The sequence below is a fragment of the Hyperolius riggenbachi genome, chromosome 9, assembly GCF_040937935.1.
Source record: "Hyperolius riggenbachi isolate aHypRig1 chromosome 9, aHypRig1.pri, whole genome shotgun sequence".
Classification (NCBI taxonomy): Eukaryota; Metazoa; Chordata; class Amphibia; order Anura; family Hyperoliidae; genus Hyperolius; species Hyperolius riggenbachi.
Genome location: NC_090654.1, coordinates 90,816,901 through 90,838,657, shown reverse-complemented (window position 1 = coordinate 90,838,657; position 21,757 = coordinate 90,816,901). Strand labels below are relative to the sequence as shown.

At 46.2% G+C, this 21,757-nt stretch overlaps 1 protein-coding gene across 3 annotated transcripts in view; it reads right to left on the bottom strand.

Annotated features, from left to right (window-relative positions):
* The window catches only part of LOC137531663 (uncharacterized), a 77,619-nt gene extending 74,356 nt beyond the window's left edge, over positions 1-3,263 (bottom strand). For all 3 annotated transcript variants that reach the window (XM_068251607.1, XM_068251608.1, XM_068251609.1), the window contains exon 1: positions 3,189-3,263. In XM_068251607.1, coding sequence (XP_068107708.1) covers positions 3,189-3,249 — 61 coding nt within the window. In that variant the 5' untranslated portion in view covers positions 3,250-3,263. The remainder of the gene's footprint in view (positions 1-3,188) is intronic.
* Positions 3,264-21,757: the final 18,494 nt, after the last annotated feature.

Here is a 21,757-nt window from a genome sequence, read left to right as displayed (position 1 = left end):
TTACATTTGTGAAGTGCTTAAAGAGACACTGAAGCGAAAAAAAAAATATATGATATAATGAATTAGTTGTGTACTATGAATAATTACTAGAAGATTAGCAGCAAAGAAAATATTCTCATATTTTTATTTTCAGGTATATAGTGTGTTTTCTAACATTGCATCATTCTCTAATATGTGCAGATTACACAACACTCTGCATTCAAAACGAGTCTTTCAGAGCAGTCTGTGAACTAATGACCTCTCCTCTGGCAGAGAAAAAGTAAATAGTTAACTAACACTTGAGATAATAAAAGTCAGAAAACAGCCCTCTCCACGACTTTGAAAGTCGTAGAGTTTAATGGCTTTTTTGTATAGAGATAACAACTGGAGTTTCTTAACTCGCCCTGTACTGGAAACAATTAGACTGATGTATCCGATCTTAATGTTTTATTTCTTAGCTGTACTACACATACAAATCATAATATCATAAAAAAAAAATTCGCTTCAGTGTCTCTTTAATTGTAAAAAATGGCCTGGTCACGAGAGGGGGTATAAACTTCTGGTCCTGAAGAGGTTAAACCACCAGCAAATGAGAAAATACTCAGAATAATTTTGATAGTACTTTTCCATCTACTCTGGTACTTGTGCTGATAAGTTAGTTTAAAAGAAGTTGAAAAATTATCTCCTTAAGTTTACTACTGTATTGCTTGTTGGGTGCATAAAAAGTTTTATATAACAGACAAAAAACTGACAACGCCCCTTATTCAATTAACCTTTAGCTCTATACAACACACGCGCACACACACACACACACACACGCACGCACGCACGCACACACACACACACACACACACAGTACACACACACACACACACACACACACACGCACGCACACACACACACACACACACACACACACACACACACACACACACACACACACACACACACACACACAGTACACACACACACACACACACACACACACAGTACACACACACACACACACACACGCACGCACACACACACACACACACACACACACACACAGTACACACACACACACACACACACACACACACAGTACACACACACACACACACACACACGCACGCACACACACACACAGTACACACACACACACACACACACACACACACACACACACACACACACACACACATTTATATATTTATAAGGTGTGAAAATATCTCCTGGGAGAGAAATCAACTGAAAAGTTAATTGAAAAGGGGCCAAGGTGAAATAGTTCATGAGAAAAGTTTAGTTGTAAATTAATCCATAAAGCCTCATACACACAGAGGAATTTTCAGTTGACAAATCCTCAGAGGGATGCCAGACAGGTTCACAGGCAGAAAGTTCCTTGCAAGCAGTGGTGGTCAATGCAAGGTCTTGCTGGTGCCTTGAATCAGTATATTGAATCTTGTTTGGATCCGGTGGGACTACACAGCTTATGGGTGAGACCACTCACATCTGCATATGCAATCTTTGTGGCTACTATGCTTTTGGAAGTACCTTGGATACTGCTGCGACTGAGCTGACCAACAGTTTGTTACGCCTTCGGGAAGGTAGGAACGTCTGCTTTTGGGCTGATTCCCTATTCTTTTGGATTGCCTAAAAACTTTTATAACACTCAGTATAAGGCTGTGATTCATCCATGGCTACAATTACTAGGTAATGCCTAATGATGTTGATCCAGAGATTTTATCTGCTTGCCATCTGGAGTCGGGAAGGAATTTTTTGCCTTGTAAGAGTTTTTTCGCCTTCCTCTGGATCAACAGGGATATGTGAGGGAGCAGGCTGGTGTTGTACTTTGTTCTCTGGTTGAACTTGATGGACGTATGTCTTTTTTCAACCAAAATAACTATGTGACTATGTAACTATGATTCGGTCTGATACATAGCTACACACTTGGATCCTACCATACATGGTGGAAACACCATTGTTTACATTTAGTATTACTACTGTTCAGTGTTGGACTAGGAGGTGAGAAAGATGAGGAAATACACTTGCTGGACAAGCAGCAGTAATCAGGTGTTGCTGCTCGCAGTGAAGACTTACTGCAGGTTTCTATTGGAAGTGATAACACAGGATTTCTCCTGCTTGGCCAGCAGGTGGATTTCCCCAGTTTTTCCAGCTCCCAGTCCGACACTGCAAATGTTCACCCGTTGATTCGTAAGTGTGGCTGGGTGTACACAGCACACACAAGGGACAGAGGCTTCAACTATACTCATGCAACCAGTGGCAGGCTGTCCTTTATTAATTTATTGAACTTGCCTATTGTCTCCCATATTGTTACCAACAGGCATGCTTAGTGTATTTTTTACCTTTATGGTGTAGGATGCTGACCTGGATTTACCTCACAGGAGCCTATAGGCACAGATGTCCTGGTACCTTAGAATTCGCCCGCCATGAACCTACAAGCTCCCCCCCTTAACTGCACCGTAAGTGTGCTGGCTGGCCCAGCTGTCACTTCTCCCTTACTTCCCTTGCCCATCATAGGTAGCTACAGGTGCCCCTCAGTATTAGGTAGGCAGGTGTACCCTCAATGTTAAGAAGCTGGAGGTGCCCTCAAGTATTAGTTAGCTAGATGAACCTTAGTATTAAGTAGCTAGAGTTGCCCCTGACTGAAGGGAGTTCTTGTCAGTAGAATGCCTAAAGCAGGGTGAGTAACCTCTCATTTACACTTTCATCAGGAAAGAGGGAAAGCAGCCTTTCCATCATCAGGCGTCTGTAGGCACATTCCTACAGTGCCTTATGGTAAATCCGGCCCTGGTGGGATGTTTTTAGAATAATGCTTGTTTGTTAAAGAAAGCAGTTTTGTAATTTTGTATAACCTTCGGTTTTCAAATTACCATTTTTTTAGCAATAGATCATCACTTAGGGTTTTGCGGAGAGGTATACCATGCTGGTGATCCCCCTCCCCTCCACTTGATTCTGATTTCCTTTATTTCCTTTGATATAATATTTTAATTCCTTGGCCCTTTATTTATTTATTGACTGTTGCTAGGAGTAGCCAAATAGGCTGACAGTCAAAATGTGTGACAGTAGCAACAACAAACATAAGGATGTTTTGTAAATGTTAAGAATACATAGTAACAACACTGACGAACCTAAGCATAAAGTAAACGAGTTTAACAAGCAATATGCAAAGTATTTCTTAGCCAGTCTTGCATGTCACTTAGTCTTACCTTCAGAGATGAGCAGAAAATAAATGAGCGGCATACTGTATAGGAGCTGCAGAAAACACATCTTACAAGAAAATGTACGCTTATGGGCAGGATCTCAGTTTATACTGAGGTTACGACTCCACCCTTCACTTACCAGCACAATGGGGGAACTGTTCACTTCAGATGACCCAGAAATTCTTTACCATAGTGGTTACGTAGTAAGAGGCTTGTAATGCAGTTACAACCACACTAGACATGTGGTGAGACCAGAGCTAAAGTTAAATGAAAAAGTTCCTGCAGGTCTTTCTGAAATTGCAATTGGATTTCTCAGTTGAAGAACATAAGTAAATAATTATTTAAATTTTCATAAGCTCAACATTTTATTATTTAAAGGGAAGCTTAAGGCTAAAAAAACAAGACTGTAACTTACCTGGGGCTTCTTGCAGCCCCCGGACTCGTACTGTGCCCACAACGTCCTCCTGGTGCCCTCTGGCCAGCAGCAGCAACCCCTACAAAGCTTGCAGGTCACCGCCAGTCAGCGGCTACTGCGCATGCGGTAAAACTTCTCTATCCAGAATACCTCTTTTTGTTTATGTAAGACTTGGTCACATTCATGTCTCAATTTGAGGATGTGATCGATGACCATAAACCTCAGACCACATCTGAGTGTCCCTTTTCCTTACAATGAATGACGTGCAAGTGGGAGTTTAAGCTGCTCACTACCTACAGAGTGCCTATGCAGTGCAATCCTGTGTGGTTTTCACTGTGTAGATCAACCCACAGGGCCAGCGCAGTAGGTAGACAGGATAGGTACTCTGACAAGTGAGAAAATGGTTGATCTTGTATTGTGTGCCACTTGACTGTGCAAAAGGGAAACAGTAAATTCGGGCGCCTGAGGCTAGTGGACAAATCGGGCGCCGCCATTCACTCCTATAATAAATATCGTTTAATGGGCGCCCGATAGGAAAAAAGGGCGCCGGTGAAAAATAACGTTTTAAAAGCGGCGCCCGGAGACTTAATGTTTTATTACTGCTTCTCATGATTACACATTATTTAATGATTTATACATTTTTAAATATTATTTTTAAACGAAAAACAGTACAATATATTTTTTCAAACATTATTTTTAAACGAAAAACAGTACATTTTTTTAACATTATTTTTAAACGAAAAAACCAACAGGGGGGTCCTAGGTTTAGGCACCAACAGGGGGGTCTTAGGTTTAGGCACCAACAGGGGGGTCTTAGGTTTAGGCACCAACAGGGGGGTCTTAGGTTTAGGCACTAACAGGGGGGTCTAGGGGTTAGGGGTAGGTACAGGGAGGGTTACTTAGGCACCAACAGGGGGGGTCTTAGGTTTAGGCATCAACAGGGGGGTCTAGGGGTTAGGGGTAGGTACAGGGAGGGTTACTTAGTAATTTTTTTTTTAACGTTATTATACGTTTCAGTATTTAAACGAAAGATTAACGTTTTTTACAATTGCCGATTTAATGCACATTATTTAATGATTTATAACTTTAAAAAACATTAATTTTAAACGAAATATAGTACAATACATTTTTAAACGTTATCCATGCTTATCGTTAAAAACCCGGCGCCCTTTTTTCCCAGCGCCCCTTTTTAAAGTACGCGTGCAAAAGATTGGGGAGTGCCCACTGATCTCATTGTAGCTCTTGTTTTAATCAACTTTCTTCTCTTAAAATGTTTTTGTTTTTTTATACCATGTGTTAACTTTACTGTATTTTTAAAAAAAATCTTTTTCTGTACTCTGTCTACCTTTAATAATTGATTAACATATCACTTAGCCAATTATTCTTGCTGTGAAGTCTAAAAATTACTGGATTCTGCCTCTACAATGCTAATGTAAACTATTGTATTTCCAACTCTCTATCACAGCTAAGCTGCTGGTCTGGTGTGTATGCTGTTAATTATCCTTATTTGTGACTTAGAGGCAACAAATAGGCTATTTCTACCAAGTTTTTTTTTCCAGTTCTCTATGTATTATGGCTGCTGTTGCCATAAGACCTGAAAGTGGTCATAATAAGCAGAACAGACAAGAATCCTAGAAGCTGCATAAGCAGAAGGGGAAGAGCAGCCCTTTTAACTACAGAGGTGTCCAGAGCCATGGGAGGCCCCAAATTTGTATCCTCCCTTCCTGCCTCTTATACACATTGAAAGAAGCAAAGTAGCACATGCGCCTACATTTGATTGAGCAGGAATCAATCAAAAAGTCTCAAAAAGCTATTTATAGATGATATTTTTATAATCAATGGAAATGATTAGACTGGAGTAATTCAAGTTATTTTGATTCACGACTCTGTCTTAATGAGTTTTGATCAATCAAAGTAAAAAATAAACATTAATTTTATAGTTGCTCAATCAAAAGGAAATATTATTATTATTGATTTATAAAGCGCCAACATATTCCGTGGAGCTGTACAAAGTAAGGGACGAACATGGGGTAAATAATAATACAGACAATGGTGTACAGCAATATACAAAATACATAACATATTTTTCGAACTATAAGACGCTCTGGAATATAAGACGCACCTAGGTTTAGAGGGCAAAAATCAGGGAAAAAATGTATACAGTATATACTAAACCTGGTGCTTCCATGTTCCAGGAGCATCTTGTACATGTTCTCCTCCTGTGTCCACTATGTGTCCCTTCCTGTCCTTCTGTGTGTGTCATCCCTTCCTGTCACCCTGTGTTTTCCTCCTGCCCCATGTGACCCCTCCTGTCCTTTGTGTGTGTCCTCCATTCCCCTTGTGTCCACTCCTGTTCCCCTGTGTGTGTGTGTGTGTCTGTGTCCCCTCCTGCCCCCCTTGTGTGTGTTTCCGTGTCCCCTTCTCCCCCCCCCCCCCCCTGTGTAGTCCCCTCCTGTCCTCCTGTGCATGTCTTGTCCTCTGTCCATGTCCCCCCCCCCATGTCTCTGCTCCCCCTTTGTAACAATTACGGCAGAGCAACTCACCTTCCTATGGATTCCAGCGATGTGTGGTCCGCTGTGTGGTCCACTATGTCAGCGCTACACCTGTAAAAAAAAAGTTAGCGGCAGAGCAGCTTACCTACCCAGCGGTGGCGTTCTGCAGACATCTTGCGTGCCGCGCGGCTTCCCCTAGTGATGGCTCCTGTTAATGATTCAATGCGTCATTTCCCATGACTCTATGGGCTTGATTCACAAAGCAGTGCTAACCTACTTAGCACGTCTAAAGTCTTTAGACGTGCTAACCAGGGTGCTAAGTAGGTTAGCACCGGATTTCTCAATCAGATCGCGCGTAAAGTTTTGCGCGCAAAGTTTTACGCGCGCAAAGTTCTATGCGCGCGCTAAGTCCCATAGGCTTCAATGGGCACTTCGCGCGGAGCGCCCTGCACTCTGTGCAGTGCGCGCGTAAAGTTTTACGCGCGTAAAGTTTTATGCGCATAAAGTTTTATGCGCGGAAAGCTAGTTTAGACGTGCTAAGGGGATTTTCACAGGCGTGCTAACAGTTAGCACCGCTTTGTGAATCAAGCCCAATGAGTCATTAACAGGAGCCATCACTAGGGGAAGCCGCGCGGTATGCGAGATGTCTGCAGAACGTCGCCGCTGGGTAGGTGATCCGCTCTGGCGCTAACTTTTCTTTTACAGGTGTAGCGCTGACATAGTGGAGGCGGAGAACCACACAGCGATGGAATCCTTAGGAAGGTGAGTTGCTCTGCCGTAATTGTTGTCAAGGGCAAGCGGAGACATGCTGGGGGCAGGTGGACCACACAGGGGGACACGGCAGAGAGTCCCTGACAATGCGGCAGATCGGTGGTTTGTATCAGCGGGCGTTCTGAAGTCGGGGATTCCCTGCCTTTGGAATATAAGACGCAGGAACTTTTACTCCCCATTTTGGGGGGAGAAAAAGTGCGCATTATATTACAAAAAAATATGGTAATTGGTGACAAAATACAAAAATGATGCAAAATACAGAATACAAGATACAGAATTGGTAATGACAGTGATTAAAGTAACATGATGAATAAAATGTATAATGATTTCCAAGACACATAAGGGGTGGAGAGCCCCGCCCTTGCGAGCTTACAATGTAAAGGAATGTGGGGGGAACATGAGGAGGGGTAGTTTACAAACATATAGAGGCAGTTTTTTTTGTTTTAGGATACCTAGTAGGGGTGCAATTTGGTCTAGGACAAAGGGGTAGTGCCCTAAGGTAGAGCATATGCTTGTCAGAACAAGCGAGTTTTTAGTTACCGTTTAAAGTTAACAAAGGTTGTCGAGTGATAGATGTGTTGTGGGGATCAGTGAATAATGGCGCACAGCGCCTATGCATAAAAATGGCGCCGCATTAAAAAGATACGCTTATCGCTATTTATCGTTAGTACTGCATAATAATGGCGCACAGGGAAAAAAGAAGAAAAACGGCACACACTAACGTTATTTATCAACAGTGGCACACACTAACGTTATTTATCAATAGTGGCACACACTAACGTTATTTATCAATAGTGGCACACACTAACGTTATTCATCAATAGTGGCACACACTAACGTTATTTATCAATAGTGGCACACACTAACGTTATTTATCAATAGTGGCACACACTAACGTTATTTATCAATAGTGGCACACACTAACGTTATTTATCAATAGTGGCACACACTAACGTTATTTATCAATAGCGCCCTACGTAAGCCAAACTGCAGACGTTATTTAACTGCAAAACGGTGAATGGATTTAATGTAACACTGTCAAGGTTAGGGTTAGGCACCACTGGGGGGGTCTTAGGGTTAGGCACCACCAGGGGGGTCTTAGGGTTAGGCACCACCAAGGGGGTGGTTAGGGTTAGGTACAGGGAGGATTCTGTGTGAGAGTAGGGTTAGGTATAGTTACAGTACAATCTACACCACCAGGGGGGTGGTTAGGGTTAGGCACCACCGGGGGGGTTTAGGGGTTAGGGATAGGTACAGAGAGGGTTCTGTGTGTTAACGCTAAATAACGATAAGGCTTTAACGCTAAATAACAATAAGGCTTTAACGTTAAATAGCGATAAGCGGCAAACGGATTAGCGGCAACACTGTGCGCCATTATTCACAGGCGCCATTTTCAGATGGATGCGTGTTGTGGGAGAGCATTCCAGAGGAGGGGTGAAGCGTGTGCAAAATCTTGCAAACGTAAATGTGAAATATCAGCTTGTGCATATCAGTATTTGCTTGTAATATTGGAGGGACCACCACACCTACATCATCCAGAGTCTAACATTTTGGGTCTGTGTACAGGTTGTAGTGTTGGCTGGTTAGGGGATCTTCTCTATTAACCAGCAGGATCCAGGTAGGTACTGAATAATGAGTCAAATTTACTCACTGTCTATTTCACCCTTTGCTTTAAATTCCCTCACTATCATTCACAATAGGGGAGGTCACAGTAAAAATTAATTAGTACATATGAAATAATTTGTGACTACCCAGGGGATACTAAATAAGAATAAGCCTTTATTATATCAATTGTGCAAAAATATCTGGCAATTTACCCTAAAAACAATTAAAAACGAAGGACCTGCGGAGCGCTCCTCTCTCACACAGCCTAGCATGCCACACTCATCCCTTCCACACTGGTACCGGTACCAACCCGATATATCTCAGAGCGGGGAGACAGAGGCAGCCAGGTTGTAGGAAAAGCCCATTCCTCCAGCTTAGCAAGGACGCTCAAACAAGGTTGCAGTCACTTCACCTTGTTATGCCTGCCCGGCCAGTATCTCACCAGTCCTTACAGGTTCCGGTCCATTTCCCCGGATTTCCGTGATGACAGAGTGTTCGCTTATCCACCTCTCTACCCAGCCGCGCGTCCGCAGCGGGGAGTGGTGGTGTGCTAATCCTATAGCGAGGGTCCTTCCAGCTGGGAGTTTCAGTGTTTAGGGAGCGCACAGATCACATTGCAGGTTAGGCCCCACCCACTGATGCGTTGCGTCCGCCCACCGCGGACTTCATCAGAGTGTATGACGTATGGGCAAGGTGGAGCTGCGATACTTATGCATTTGTTGCTGGATCAAAAGCCATCCCCTCACTTGCTGCCATAGTAACCTCCGCAGCTTTTCAGGGATGGCACATGTTCCTCAGCCTTTCATTAGCCTTGCACACATCTATATGCGTTCATATTCCAGAACTTCCATGTCCTCCTATCTCGCCACCTTCAGGTTTACAGATCCTACCCGCATTAAACTTATACTTGCAGAACGCACTTTACTGGCATTTCAGCCGCACTTATTTGTCTCCATACTGCAAGCCGTACAGATCTCATGCAAGGTGGATTTTTGCAGACATACTTTACAGGAACACTTTATAGTCCAACTCCTGATTCAGACCATTTGGGGACAGCGAATTTAGCAGGTAAATCCACCTGCATTCTTGCTGTAATAGAACCTGTGCTCTGTCTCCACCCCTCCTATTATTATTTAATCTGTAGAAACCCTTAAATTTGAATCCAGCAGTTGACCCACTGTGGCTAGTACAGAAGTGTTCTGCTAGGGAGCTCCTGTACTCCCCATTTGGTTTTTTGCCACACTTTATGTTGCTTATATGCTCAGAGATCCGAGTTTTCAGTTTCCTTGTCGTCATTCCGATATAGATCAGTGGACACGGGCACTTGATAAGGTACAGTACCCACTCTGAACTGTAGTTTATGAAGCTGCGAATTTTCCACACTTTCTGTAATTGTGGTGACCCGAATGTCTCACTCACCTCTGCATACTCACATACAGTACAGTTCCCACATATAAACATTCCATTCGGAATCCTTCTACTCAACCAATTAGATTTTGGCAGTAGGTCCGAGTGTACTAAATGATCTCTCAAATTCGGTGCTCTCCGAGCAACCATCTGCGGGTAAGTAAGGGCCGTGTGTGTGTGTGTGTGTGTCTGTGTCCCCTCCTGCCCTCCTTGTGTGTGTTTCCGTGTCCCCTTCTCCCCCCTGTGTAGTCCCCTCCTGTCCTCCTGTGTGTGTCTGTGCCGGGAACAGTAAATTCGGGCGCCTGAGGCAAGTGGACAAATCGGGCGCCGCCATTCACTCCCATAATAAATATCGTTTAATGGGCGCCCGACAGGAAAAAAGGGCGCCGGAGAAAAATAACGTTTTATAAGCGGCGCCCGGAGACTTTTACTGTTTTATAACTGCTTCTCATGATTACACATTATTTTATGATTTATAATTTTTTAAACATTATTTTTAAACGAAAAACAGTACAATCTTTTTTAAAACATTATTTTTAAACGAAAAACAGCACAATATTTTTTTCACACGTTATTAATGCTTATCACAGGGGGGGTCTTAGGTTTAGGCACCACCAGGGGGGTCTTAGGTTCAGGCATCAACAGGGGGGTCTTAGGTTTAGGCACCACCAGGGGAGTCTTAGGTTTAGGCACCACCAGGGGAGTCTTAGGTTTAGGCACCACCAGGGGAGTCTTAGGTTTAGGCACCATCAGGGGAGTCTTAGGTTTAGGCACCACCAGGGGGGTCTTAGGTTTAGGCACCAACACGGGGGTCTAGGGGTTAGGGGTAGGTACAGGGAGGGTTACTTACTATTTTTTTTTAAACGTTATTATACGTTTCACTTTTTAAACGGAAGATTAACGTTTTCACAATTGCCAATTTCATGCACATTATTTAATGATTTATAACTTTATAAAACATTATTTTTAAACGAAATATAGTACATTATATTTTTTAAACGTTATCCATGTTTATCGTTTAAAACCCGGCGCCCTTTTTTCCCAGCGCCCCTTTTTAACGTACGCGTCTGTGCCCCCTCCTGTGCATGTCCTATCCTCTGTCCATGTCCCCCCCCCATGTCTCTGCTCCCCCTTTGTAACAATTACGGCAGAGCAACTCACCTTCCTATGGATTCCAGCGATGTGTGGTCTGCTGTGTGGTCCTTCGCCTCCACTATGTCAGCGCTATACCTGTAAAAGAAAAGTTAGTGGCAGAGCAGCTTACCTACCCAGCGGTGGCGTTCTGCAGACATCTTCCCCTAGTGATGGCTCTTGTTAATGATTCAATGCGTCATTTCCCATGACTCTATGAGTCATTAACAGGAGCCATCTCTAGGGGAAGCCGCGCGGTATGCGAGATGTCTGCAGAACGTCGCCGTTGGGTAGGTGAGCCGCTCTGCCGCTAACTTTTCTTTTACAGGTGTAGCGCTGACATAGTGGAGGCGGAGAACCACACAGCGCTGGAATCCTTAGGAAGGTGAGTTGCTCTGCCGTAATTGTTGTCAAGGGCAAGCGGAGACATGCTGGGGGCAGGCGGACCACACAGGGGGACACGGCAGAGAGTCCCTGACAATGCGGCAGATCGGTGGTTTGTATCAGCGGGCGTTCTGAAGTCGGAGATTCCCTGCCTTTGGAATATAAGACGCAGGAACTTTTTCTCGCCAATTTGGGGGGAGAAAAAGTGCGCATTATATTACAAAAAAATATGGTAATTGGTGACAAAATACAAAAATGATGCAAAATACAGAATACAAGATACAGAATTGGTGATGACAGTGATTAAAGTAACATGATGAATATTATTATTATTATTATTTATTGTATTTATAAAGCGCCAACATATTACGCAGCGCTGAACATTAATTTAGGTTCCAGACAATATTTAGGGGTGACATACAGCAATATGACAATACAGGAATAATAGAAAACCAGATCACACAGCACAGTATGAGTACAAGGTAATGCTTAGTCAGTCACTGGATTGAGCATGGAGATTAGGCAAGTTAGGTTCACTCAGATGCATAGCATGGGTGCACAGTAATGGAGGTGCATGATCAGGTAGGACACAAAAGGAGGAGGACCCTGCCCAAAGGCTTACAATCTAAAGGGAGAGGTAAGGACACGAACGGTAGGGGACCAGAGTTCAGCTGTAGGTTTAGAGCACTTGTGAGGGGTAGTAGGCCAGAGTGAAAAGGTGAGTTTTGAGGGCTTTCTTGAAGATGTTGAAGGAGGGGGCTGCCCTAATGGGTGGAGGTAGGGAGTTCCATAGTGTTGGAGCAGCTCTTGAGAAGTCCTGGAGGCATGCATGGGACTGGGTGATGCGGGGGGCGGTTAGGCGAAGTTCATTGGAAGAGCGGAGTGAATAAAATGTATAATGATTTCCAAGACACATAAGGGGTGGAGAGCCCTGCCCTTGCGAGCTTACAATATAAAGGAATGTGTGTGTGTGTGTGTGGGGGGGGGGCACGAGGAGGAGTAGTCTACAAACATAAAGAGGCAGGTTTTTTTTTGTTTTAGGATATCTAGTAGGAGTGCAATTTGGTCTTAAGACAAAGGGGAAGTGCCCTAAGGTAGAGCATATGCTTGTCAGAACAAGCGAGTTTTTAGTTACCGTTTAAAGTTAACAAAGGTTGGCGAGTGATAGATGTATTGTGGGGGGGGGGGGGCATTCCAGAGGAGGGGTGAAGCTCGTGCAAAATCTTGCAAATGTGAATGTGAAATATCAGCTTGTGCATATCAGTATTTGCTTGTAATATTGGAGGGACCACCACACCTACATCATCCAGAGTCTAACATTTTGGGTCTGTGTACAGGTTGTAGTGTTGGCTGGTTAGGGGATCTTCTCTATTAACCAGCAGGATCCAGGTAGGTACTGAATAATGGCATTTCCTGGGGGTCCATCCTCACTCCCTCAAGATGGCAAAATCATCCTTAAAGGCTTTAAAGGGAACCAGAGCTAATGGAAGGAAACGCTGTTATACATACCTGGGGCTTCCTCCAGCCCCATACGCGCAGATCGATCCCACGCCGCCATCCACCGCTGCCCACATCTAGGAGAACCGTCTCCCGTCAGTGACGTCATCTGAGCCGCGCTACGCAGGAGAAGTGCGCCCTCTACGTATCTCTTCATACACTGCTGCAGAGATACGCAAAGAGCGCACTGTTATAATTTAAGTAGGCCTCAGTTATTTGGACTGAGTTAGTCAAAAAGGCTTTGAGGTGCAGACCTGCCCTTTAAGGAGATTTTCTTAGAGAGAAAATCTACAGTTCTGTCAGCAGAACTAGGACATACCAAAAAGCTGTTCTGTGGGCAAGGCCACAGGTCTCACTGACCTCAACACGGAGACCACAAGAACAGTAAACAAAGCCATGTTTATTCAACATGGAAATTCTTGGTATCTAGGGCAAAATATCACAAGGGATCTGAACCAATCATAGATGGCTCAGATGAGGTCACATTTAACTCTTTCTGGTTCATATAAAACCCACAGCCGGAGTATGGAGTAGCACTTTCTGTCTTGCTACCTGTCCCTGCTGGCTTAAAGTCCGCAGCGGGGAGTGGTGGTGTGCTAATCCTATAGCGAGGGTCCTTCCACCTGGGAGTTTCAGTGTTTAGGGAGCGCACAGATCACATCGCAGGTTAGGCCCCACCCACTGATGCGTTGCGTCCGCCCACCGCGGACTTCATCAGAGTGTATGACGTATGGGCAAGGTGGAGCTGCGATACTTATGCATTTGTTGCTGGATCAAAAGCCATCCCCTCACTTGCTGCCATAGTAACCTCCGCAGCTTTTCAGGGATGGCACATGTTCCTCTGCCTTTCATTAGCCTTGCACACATCTATATGCGTTCATATTCCAGAACTTCCATGTCCTCCTATCTCGCCACCTTCAGGTTTACAGATCCTACCCGCATTAAACTTATACTTGCAGAATGCACTTTACTGGCATTTCAGCCGCACTTATTTGTCTCCATACTGCAAGCCGTACAGATCTCATGCAAGGTGGATTTTTGCAGACATACTTTACAGGAACACTTTATAGTCCAACTCCTGATTCAGACCATTTGGGGACAGCGAATTTAGCAGGTAAATCCACCTGCATTCTTGCTTTAATAGAACCCGTTCTCTGTCTCCACCCCTCCTATTATTATTTAATCTGTAGAAACCCTTAAAGTTGAATCCAGCAGTTGACCCACTGTGGCTAGTACAGAAGTGTTCTGCTAGGGAGCTCCTGTACTCCCCATTTGGTTTTTTGCCACACTTTATGTTGCTTATATGCTCAGAGATCCGAGTTTTCAGTTTCCTTGTCGTCATTCGGATATAGATCAGTGGACACGGGCACTTGATAAGGTACAGTACCCACTCTGAATTGTAGTTTATGAAGCTGCGAATTTTCCACACTTTTTGTAATTGTGGTGACCCGAATGTCTCACTCACCTCTGCATACTCACATACAGTACAGTTCCCACATATAAACATTCCATTCGGAATCCTTCTACTCAACCAATTAGATTTTGGCAGTAGGTCCGAGTGTACTAAATGATCTCTCAAATTCGGTGTTCTCCGAGCAACCATCTGCGGGTAAGGGCCCTGTGTGTGTGTGTGTGTCTGTGTCCCCTCCTGCCCCCCTTGTGTGTGTTTCCGTGTCCTCTTCTCCCCCCCTGTGTAGTCCCCTCCTGTCCTCCTCAGAATCAGAATCAGAATCAAGTTTATTTCGCCAAGCCTGACTGGGTCATGCCCGGAATTGGATTCGGCACAAAAACAGAGACCTCAGCGGCACAAAAAGGTAACAACAGAGACATTAAAACAACCATGACAACTTACAACAAGAACAGTAGTAGATGTACGCTAAAAAGTGTGGCATTACAGAATTAGGCACTAATAAGACAGGGGTGGCATGAAAAACAAAAAAACAAAAACGCACAGACAGTGGATGGCCTAACAGTCATATCAGTGGACCATATGTTCTGCCTGCCGGCCTGAGGGAGGGAGCCAGTGAATAGAGTTCAAGAGTTTAACGGCAGCAGGGAAGAAGGAGTTCATATGTCTGGTTGTCTTGGTGGAAATGGTCTGTAGCCTTCTTCCGGATGGGAGCACTTTAAAGTATCAGTTGTCTGGGTGTGAGCGGTCATTAGCGATCCTTTGTGCTCTGGAACGCAGTCTGGAGTTGTAGAGGAGGTCAAGCGAGGGGAGTGGTTTCCCAATGATTCTCTCCGCTGACCTGATGACCCTCTGAAGCTTGTATTTGTCCCTGTTTGAGGATCCGGCATACCACACCAGGATAGAGGTGCAGATGACGGATTCTATAGTGGCAGAGTAGAAGTTTGACATGAGCTCCTGTGCCATCCCGAACTTCCTCAGTTGGGGAAGAAAGAAGAGTCTCTGCTGGGCCTTTCTCTGTGTGGTGCTCGTGTGGGTCTTCCAGCTCAGGTCCCTGGAGATCTGGGTACCGAGGAGGCGGACACTAGATACCCTTTCCACCTCAGTGCCTTCGATGAAGATTGGAGGTGGGGTGGGGGCCTGCTTCCTGAAGTCAATAACCAACTCAACGGTTTTGGCTGTGTTGAGGACCAGCCTGTTTTCCTTGCACCAACGACAAACTCTGTCGACTTGTTGACGATAGTCTTGCTCATCATTTTTGGTCACAAGACCGATGATGGTGGTGTCATCCACGAATTTGACGACCTTGACCGAGTCTGCTGTGGATCTGCAGTTGTTGGTGTAGAGGGAAAACAGGATTGGCGACAGGACGCAGCCCTGTGGGGCACCTGTGTTAATAGACCTTGCTTGGGAGGAGATCTTGCCCAGCTTGACGACTTGTGATCTGTTGGTCAGGAAGTCCGTGATCCAGTGGCGTAGGGACGAGTGGACGTCAAGTGCCTCCAGGTTGTTCTGGAGGATGCGAGGGCAGATTGTATTAAATGCTGAGCTGAAGTCGAGTAGGAGGATTCTGGCGTATGAGTCAGGTTTATCCAGGTGGTCACTGATGAGCTCTAGGCAGATGTTGATGGCATCGTCAGTAGACCTGTTTGCTCTGTACGCGAACTGAAACGGGTCTAGTCGGGGGAGCGTGGAGTTCTTGAGTTCGGACAGGACTGCTTTTTCTAAGGTCTTCATGATGACCGAGGTAAGGGCCACAGGCCTGTAGTTATTTAGATCGGACATGCCCTGCTTTTTGGGAACGGGGATGATTGTGGACCTCTTGAAGCATTTGGGGACTTTGCCCTCCTGTAGGGACTTTGCATAGATGGAGGAGAGGACGGGGGCTAACTGCTGTGAGCAGGATTTTAGGCATGCTGGTGACACTCTATCCGGGCCGGCGGCTTTTCTAGGGTTGAGTGAGGCCAGAAGGCGTCTGACCTCAGCCTTGCTTGCCCTCGGTAGAGGTGGGCTCGATTCTGGCTCAGCATCTGCAGGGGGGGGGGGGGGGGCGCAGGGTATTTGGGGCCCAACTGATTCTGGCTGGTTCTCGAACCTGCAGTAGAAGGCACTGAGCTCTTCGGCTAGCTTGATGCTAGGTGTGGCGTGCTGAGGGGGGGGGGGGCTTATAATTGGTGGCAGTTTTGAACCCCTTCCAGACGGCTCGTGGGTCGTTTGAGCTAAGATTGTGCCGCAGCTTCTCAGAGTATTCTTTCTTGGCTGCCCTGAGTTCCCTGTTGAGGTTGTTCCTTGCTGCTCTATACTCGTCCAGGTTGCCTGACTTGTGCGCTGTTTCTTTGCGTCTCCGCAGTTGCCGCAGTTTATTGGAGAACCACGGCTTATTGTTCGTGTAGACCTTGACGGACTTGGTTGGAATGCAGGAGTCCTCGCAGAATGCGATGTATGAGGCGACGTTGTCGGCCCACTCATCCAGGTCTGGTGCTTCCAGAGCCCTCCAGTCTGTGCTGTCGAAGCAGGCCTGAAGTTGGAGCTTCGCCTCGCTTGACCACACCTTAGTTGATCTTAGGACTGGTTTCGCTGTCTCCAGTTTCCGTTTGTAGGTTGGAATCAGGAGGATGAGGCTGTGGTCCGAGGAGCCAAGAGCTGCGAGCGGAACTGCTTTGTATGCGTTTTTCAGGACCGTGTAGCAGTGGTCCAGAGTGTTCAGATTCCTAGTAGGGCAGTCAACATGCTGATGATAGCGTGGGAGCTCTTGGTGGAGGTTGGCCTTGTTGAAATCCCCCATGACAATGAACAGTGCATCTGGGAGGGACGCCTCCCACTGCGAGATGGTGTCGCTGAGGTCGCTCAGGGCTTGTTTGATGTCAGCGTCTGGTGGTATATATACACCTGCCAGGACAAGGGAGGAGAACTCCCTAGGTGAGTATGTGGGTCTGCAGTTGATTAACAGAAGCTCGAGATCTGGCGAGCATTTCCTGGCGAGCACAGAACTGGACTGTGTGTGTCTGTGCCCCCTCCTGTGCATGTCCTGTCCTCTGTCCATGTCCCCCCCCCATGTCTCTGCTCCCCCTTTGTAACCATTACGGCAGAGCAACTCACCTTCCTATGGATTCCAGCGATGTGTGGTCTGCTGTGTTGTCCTCCGCCTCCACTATGTCAGCGCTACACCTGTAAAAGAAAAGTTAGTGGCAGAGCAGCTTACCTACCCAGCGGTGGCGTTCTGCAGACATCTTCCCCTAGTGATGGCTCCTGTTAATGATTCAATGCATCATTTCCCATGACTCTATGAGTCATTAACAGGAGCCATCACTAGGGGAAGCCGCGCGGTATGCGAGATGTCTGCAGAACGTCGCCGCTGGGTAGGTGAGCCGCTCTGCTGCTAACTTTTCTTTTACAGGTGTAGCGCTGACATAGTGGAGGCGGAGAACCACACAGCGATGGAATCCTTAGGACGGTGAGTTGCTCTGCCGTAATTGTTGTCAAGGGCAAGCGGAGACATGCTGGGGGCAGGCGGACCACACAGGAGGACACGGCAGAGAGTCCCTGACAATGCGGCAGATCGGTGGTTTGTATCAGCGGGCGTTCTGAAGTCGGGGATTCCCTGCCTTTGGAATATAAGACGCAGGAACTTTTTCTCGCCATTTTGGGGGGAGAAAAAGTGCGCATTATATTGCAAAAAATATGGTAATTGGTGACAAATTACAAAAATGATGCAAAATACAGAATATACAGAATACAAAATACATAATTGGTAATAACAGTGATTAAAGTAACATGATGAATAAAATTTATAATGATTTCCAAGACACATAAGTGGTGGAGAGCCCCGCCCTTGCAAGCTTACAATGTAAAGGAATGTGGGGGGGGACACGAGGAGGGGTAGTCTACAAACATATAGAGGCAGTTTTTTTTTTTTGTTTTAGGATATCTAGTAGGAGTGCAATTTGGTCTTAGGACAAAGGGAAAGTGCCCTAAGGTAGAGCATAAGCTTGTCAGAACAAGCGAGTTTTTAGTTACCATTTAAAGTTAACAAAGGTTGGCGAGTGATAGGTGTGTTGTGGGGGGGGGGGGCATTCCAGAGGAGGGGTGAAGCTCGTGCAAAATCTTGCACATGTAAATGTGAAATATCAGCTTGTGCATATCAGTATTTGCATGTAATATTGGAGGGACCACCATACCTACATCATACAGAGTCTAACATTTTGGGTCTGTGTACAGGTTGTAGTGTTGGCTGGTTAGGGGATCTTCTCTATTAACCAGCAGGATCCAGGTAGGTACTGAATAATGGCATTTCCTGGGGGTCCATCCTCACTCCCTCAAGATGGCAAAATCATCCTTAAAAGCTTTAAAGGGAACCAGAGCTAATGGAAGGAAACGCTGTTATACATACCTGGGGCTTCCTCCAGCCCCATACGCGCAGATCGATCCCACGCTGCCATCCACCGCTGCCCACATCTAGGAGAACCGGCTCCCGTCAGTGACGTCATCTGAGCCGCGCTACGCAGGAGAAGTGCGCCCTCTACGTATCTCTTCATACACTGCTGCAGAGATACGCAAAGAGTGCACTGTTATAATTTAAGTAGGCCTCAGTTATTTGGACTGAGTTAGTCAAAAAGGCTTTGAGGTGCAGACCTGCCCTTTAAGGAGATTTTCTTAGAGAGAAAATCTACAGTTCTGTCAGCAGAACTAGGACATACCAAGAAGCTGTTCTGTGGGCAAGGCCACAGGTCTCACTGACCTCAACATGGAGACCACAAGAACAGTAAACAAAGCCATGTTTATTCAACATGGAAATTCTTAGTATCTAGGGCAAAATATCTTATAGCATATTAATCGAGTAGGTGTGTGTCCTGACATCACAAGGGATCTGAACCAATCATAGATGGCTCAGATGAGGTCATATTTAACTCTTTCTGGTTCATATAAAACCCACAGCCGGAGTATGGAGTAGCACTTTCTGTCTTGCTACCTGTTCCTGCTGGCTTAAAGGGGAACTGAAGAGAGAGGTATATGGAGGCTGTCATGTTTATTTCCTTTTAATCAATACCAGTTCCTGGCAGCCCTGCTGGTCTATTTCTCTGCAGTAGTATCTGATTAAAACCAGAAACAAGCATGCAGCTAGTCTTGTCAGATCAGACTTATAAGTCTGAACCACTGAAACACCTGATCTGCTGCATGCTTGTTCAGGGGCTATGGCTAATAGTATTAGAGGCAGAGGATCAGCAGGGCTGCCAGGCAACTGGTATTGTCTAAAAGGAAATAAACATGACAGCCTCCATATACCTCTCTCTTCAGTTCCCCTTTAATAAAGCAAAGGAATGAAAACAGAGCAAATGTTTGTTGATGCAAAACAACTTGATGGAATAAATCCTTAATAAGATATCAGGGGCAAACCCAGGATTTTCAAGGGGGGGATTCCTGAAAGGTCTCCCTCAGCCACGCACAATACAGTATAATAATATGGTAGGACATCATGCTGGGTACACATAATGCAATTTCCCAACCGAATGACAGGATCTGATGAATATTTCCTAAATGTCAGTTCTGCCCCTGATCAACAACGTGATCGACCAGGAGCAGTGTGGTTACAGATAATGAGGACAGGCAACATTGCTAAGCATTCAAATAGCAGGGCACAGGGCTATGCTCATACCTGACTCAGTTAAGTTCCCCAGAGCTGCTCCATGCTCTGTACACACAGTACTGCTCCATGCTCTGTACACACACTGCTGCTCCATGCTCTGTACACACACTGCTGCTTCATGCTATGTAAACACACTGCGGCTTCATGCTCTGTACACACACTGCTGCTCCACGCTCTGTACACACAGTACTTCTCCATGCTCTGTACACACACTGCTGCTCCTTGCTCTGTACACACACTGCTGCTCCCTGCTCTGTACACACACTGCTGCTCCATGCTCTGTACACATGCTGCTGCTCCATGCTCTGTACACACGCTGCTGCTCCATGATCTGGACACACACTGCTGCTCCACGCTCTGTACACACAGTATTGCTCCATGCTCTGTACACACACTGCTGCTCCATGCTCTGTACACACACTGCTGCTCCACGCTCTGAACACACACTGCTGCTCCTTGCTCTGTACACACACTGCTGCTCCCTGCTCTGTACACACACTGCTGCTCCATGCTCTGTACACATGCTGCTGCTCCATGCTCTGTACACACGCTGCTGCTCCATGCTCTGTACACACACTGCTGCTCCATGCTCTGTACACACACTGCTGCTCCACGCTCTGTATACACAGTACTGCTCCATGCTCTGTACACACACTGCTGCTCCATGCTCTGTACACACACTGCGGCTCCACGCTCTGTACACACACTGCTGCTCCATGCTCTGTACACATGCTGCTGCTCCATGCTCTGTACACACACTGCTGCTCCCTGCTCTGTACACACACTGCTGCTTCATGCTATGTAAACACACTGCGGCTTCATGCTCTGTACACACACTGCTGCTCCACGCTCTGTACACACAGTACTTCTCCATGCTCTGTACACACACTGCTGCTCCTTGCTCTGTACACACACTGCTGCTCCCTGCTCTGTACACACACTGCTGCTCCATGCTCTGTACACATGCTGCTGCTCCATGCTCTGTACACACGCTGCTGCTCCATGATCTGGACACACACTGCTGCTCCACGCTCTGTACACACAGTATTGCTCCATGCTCTGTACACACACTGCTGCTCCATGCTCTGTACACACACTGCTGCTCCACGCTCTGTACACACAGTACTGCTCCATGCTCTGAACACACACTGCTGCTCCTTGCTCTGTACACACACTGCTGCTCCCTGCTCTGTACACACACTGCTGCTCCATGCTCTGTACACATGCTGCTGCTCCATGCTCTGTACACACGCTGCTGCTCCATGCTCTGTACACACACTGCTGCTCCACGCTCTGTATACACAGTACTGCTCCATGCTCTGTACACACACTGCTGCTCCATGCTCTGTACACACACTGCGGCTCCACGCTCTGTACACACACTGCTGCTCCATGCTCTGTACACACAGTACTGCTCCATGCTCTGTACACACACTGCTGCTCCATGCTCTGTACACACACTGCTGCTCCACGCTCTGTACACACAGTACTGCTCCATGCTCTGAACACACACTGCTGCTCCTTGCTCTGTACACACACTGCTGCTCCCTGCTCTGTACACACACTGCTGCTCCATGCTCTGTACACATGCTGCTGCTCCATGCTCTGTACACACGCTGCTGCTCCATGCTCTGTACACACACTGCTGCTCCACGCTCTGTATACACAGTACTGCTCCATGCTCTGTACACACACTGCTGCTCCATGCTCTGTACACACACTGCGGCTCCACGCTCTGTACACACACTGCTGCTCCATGCTCTGTACACACAGTACTGCTCCATGCTCTGTACACACACTGCTGCTCCATGCTCTGTACAC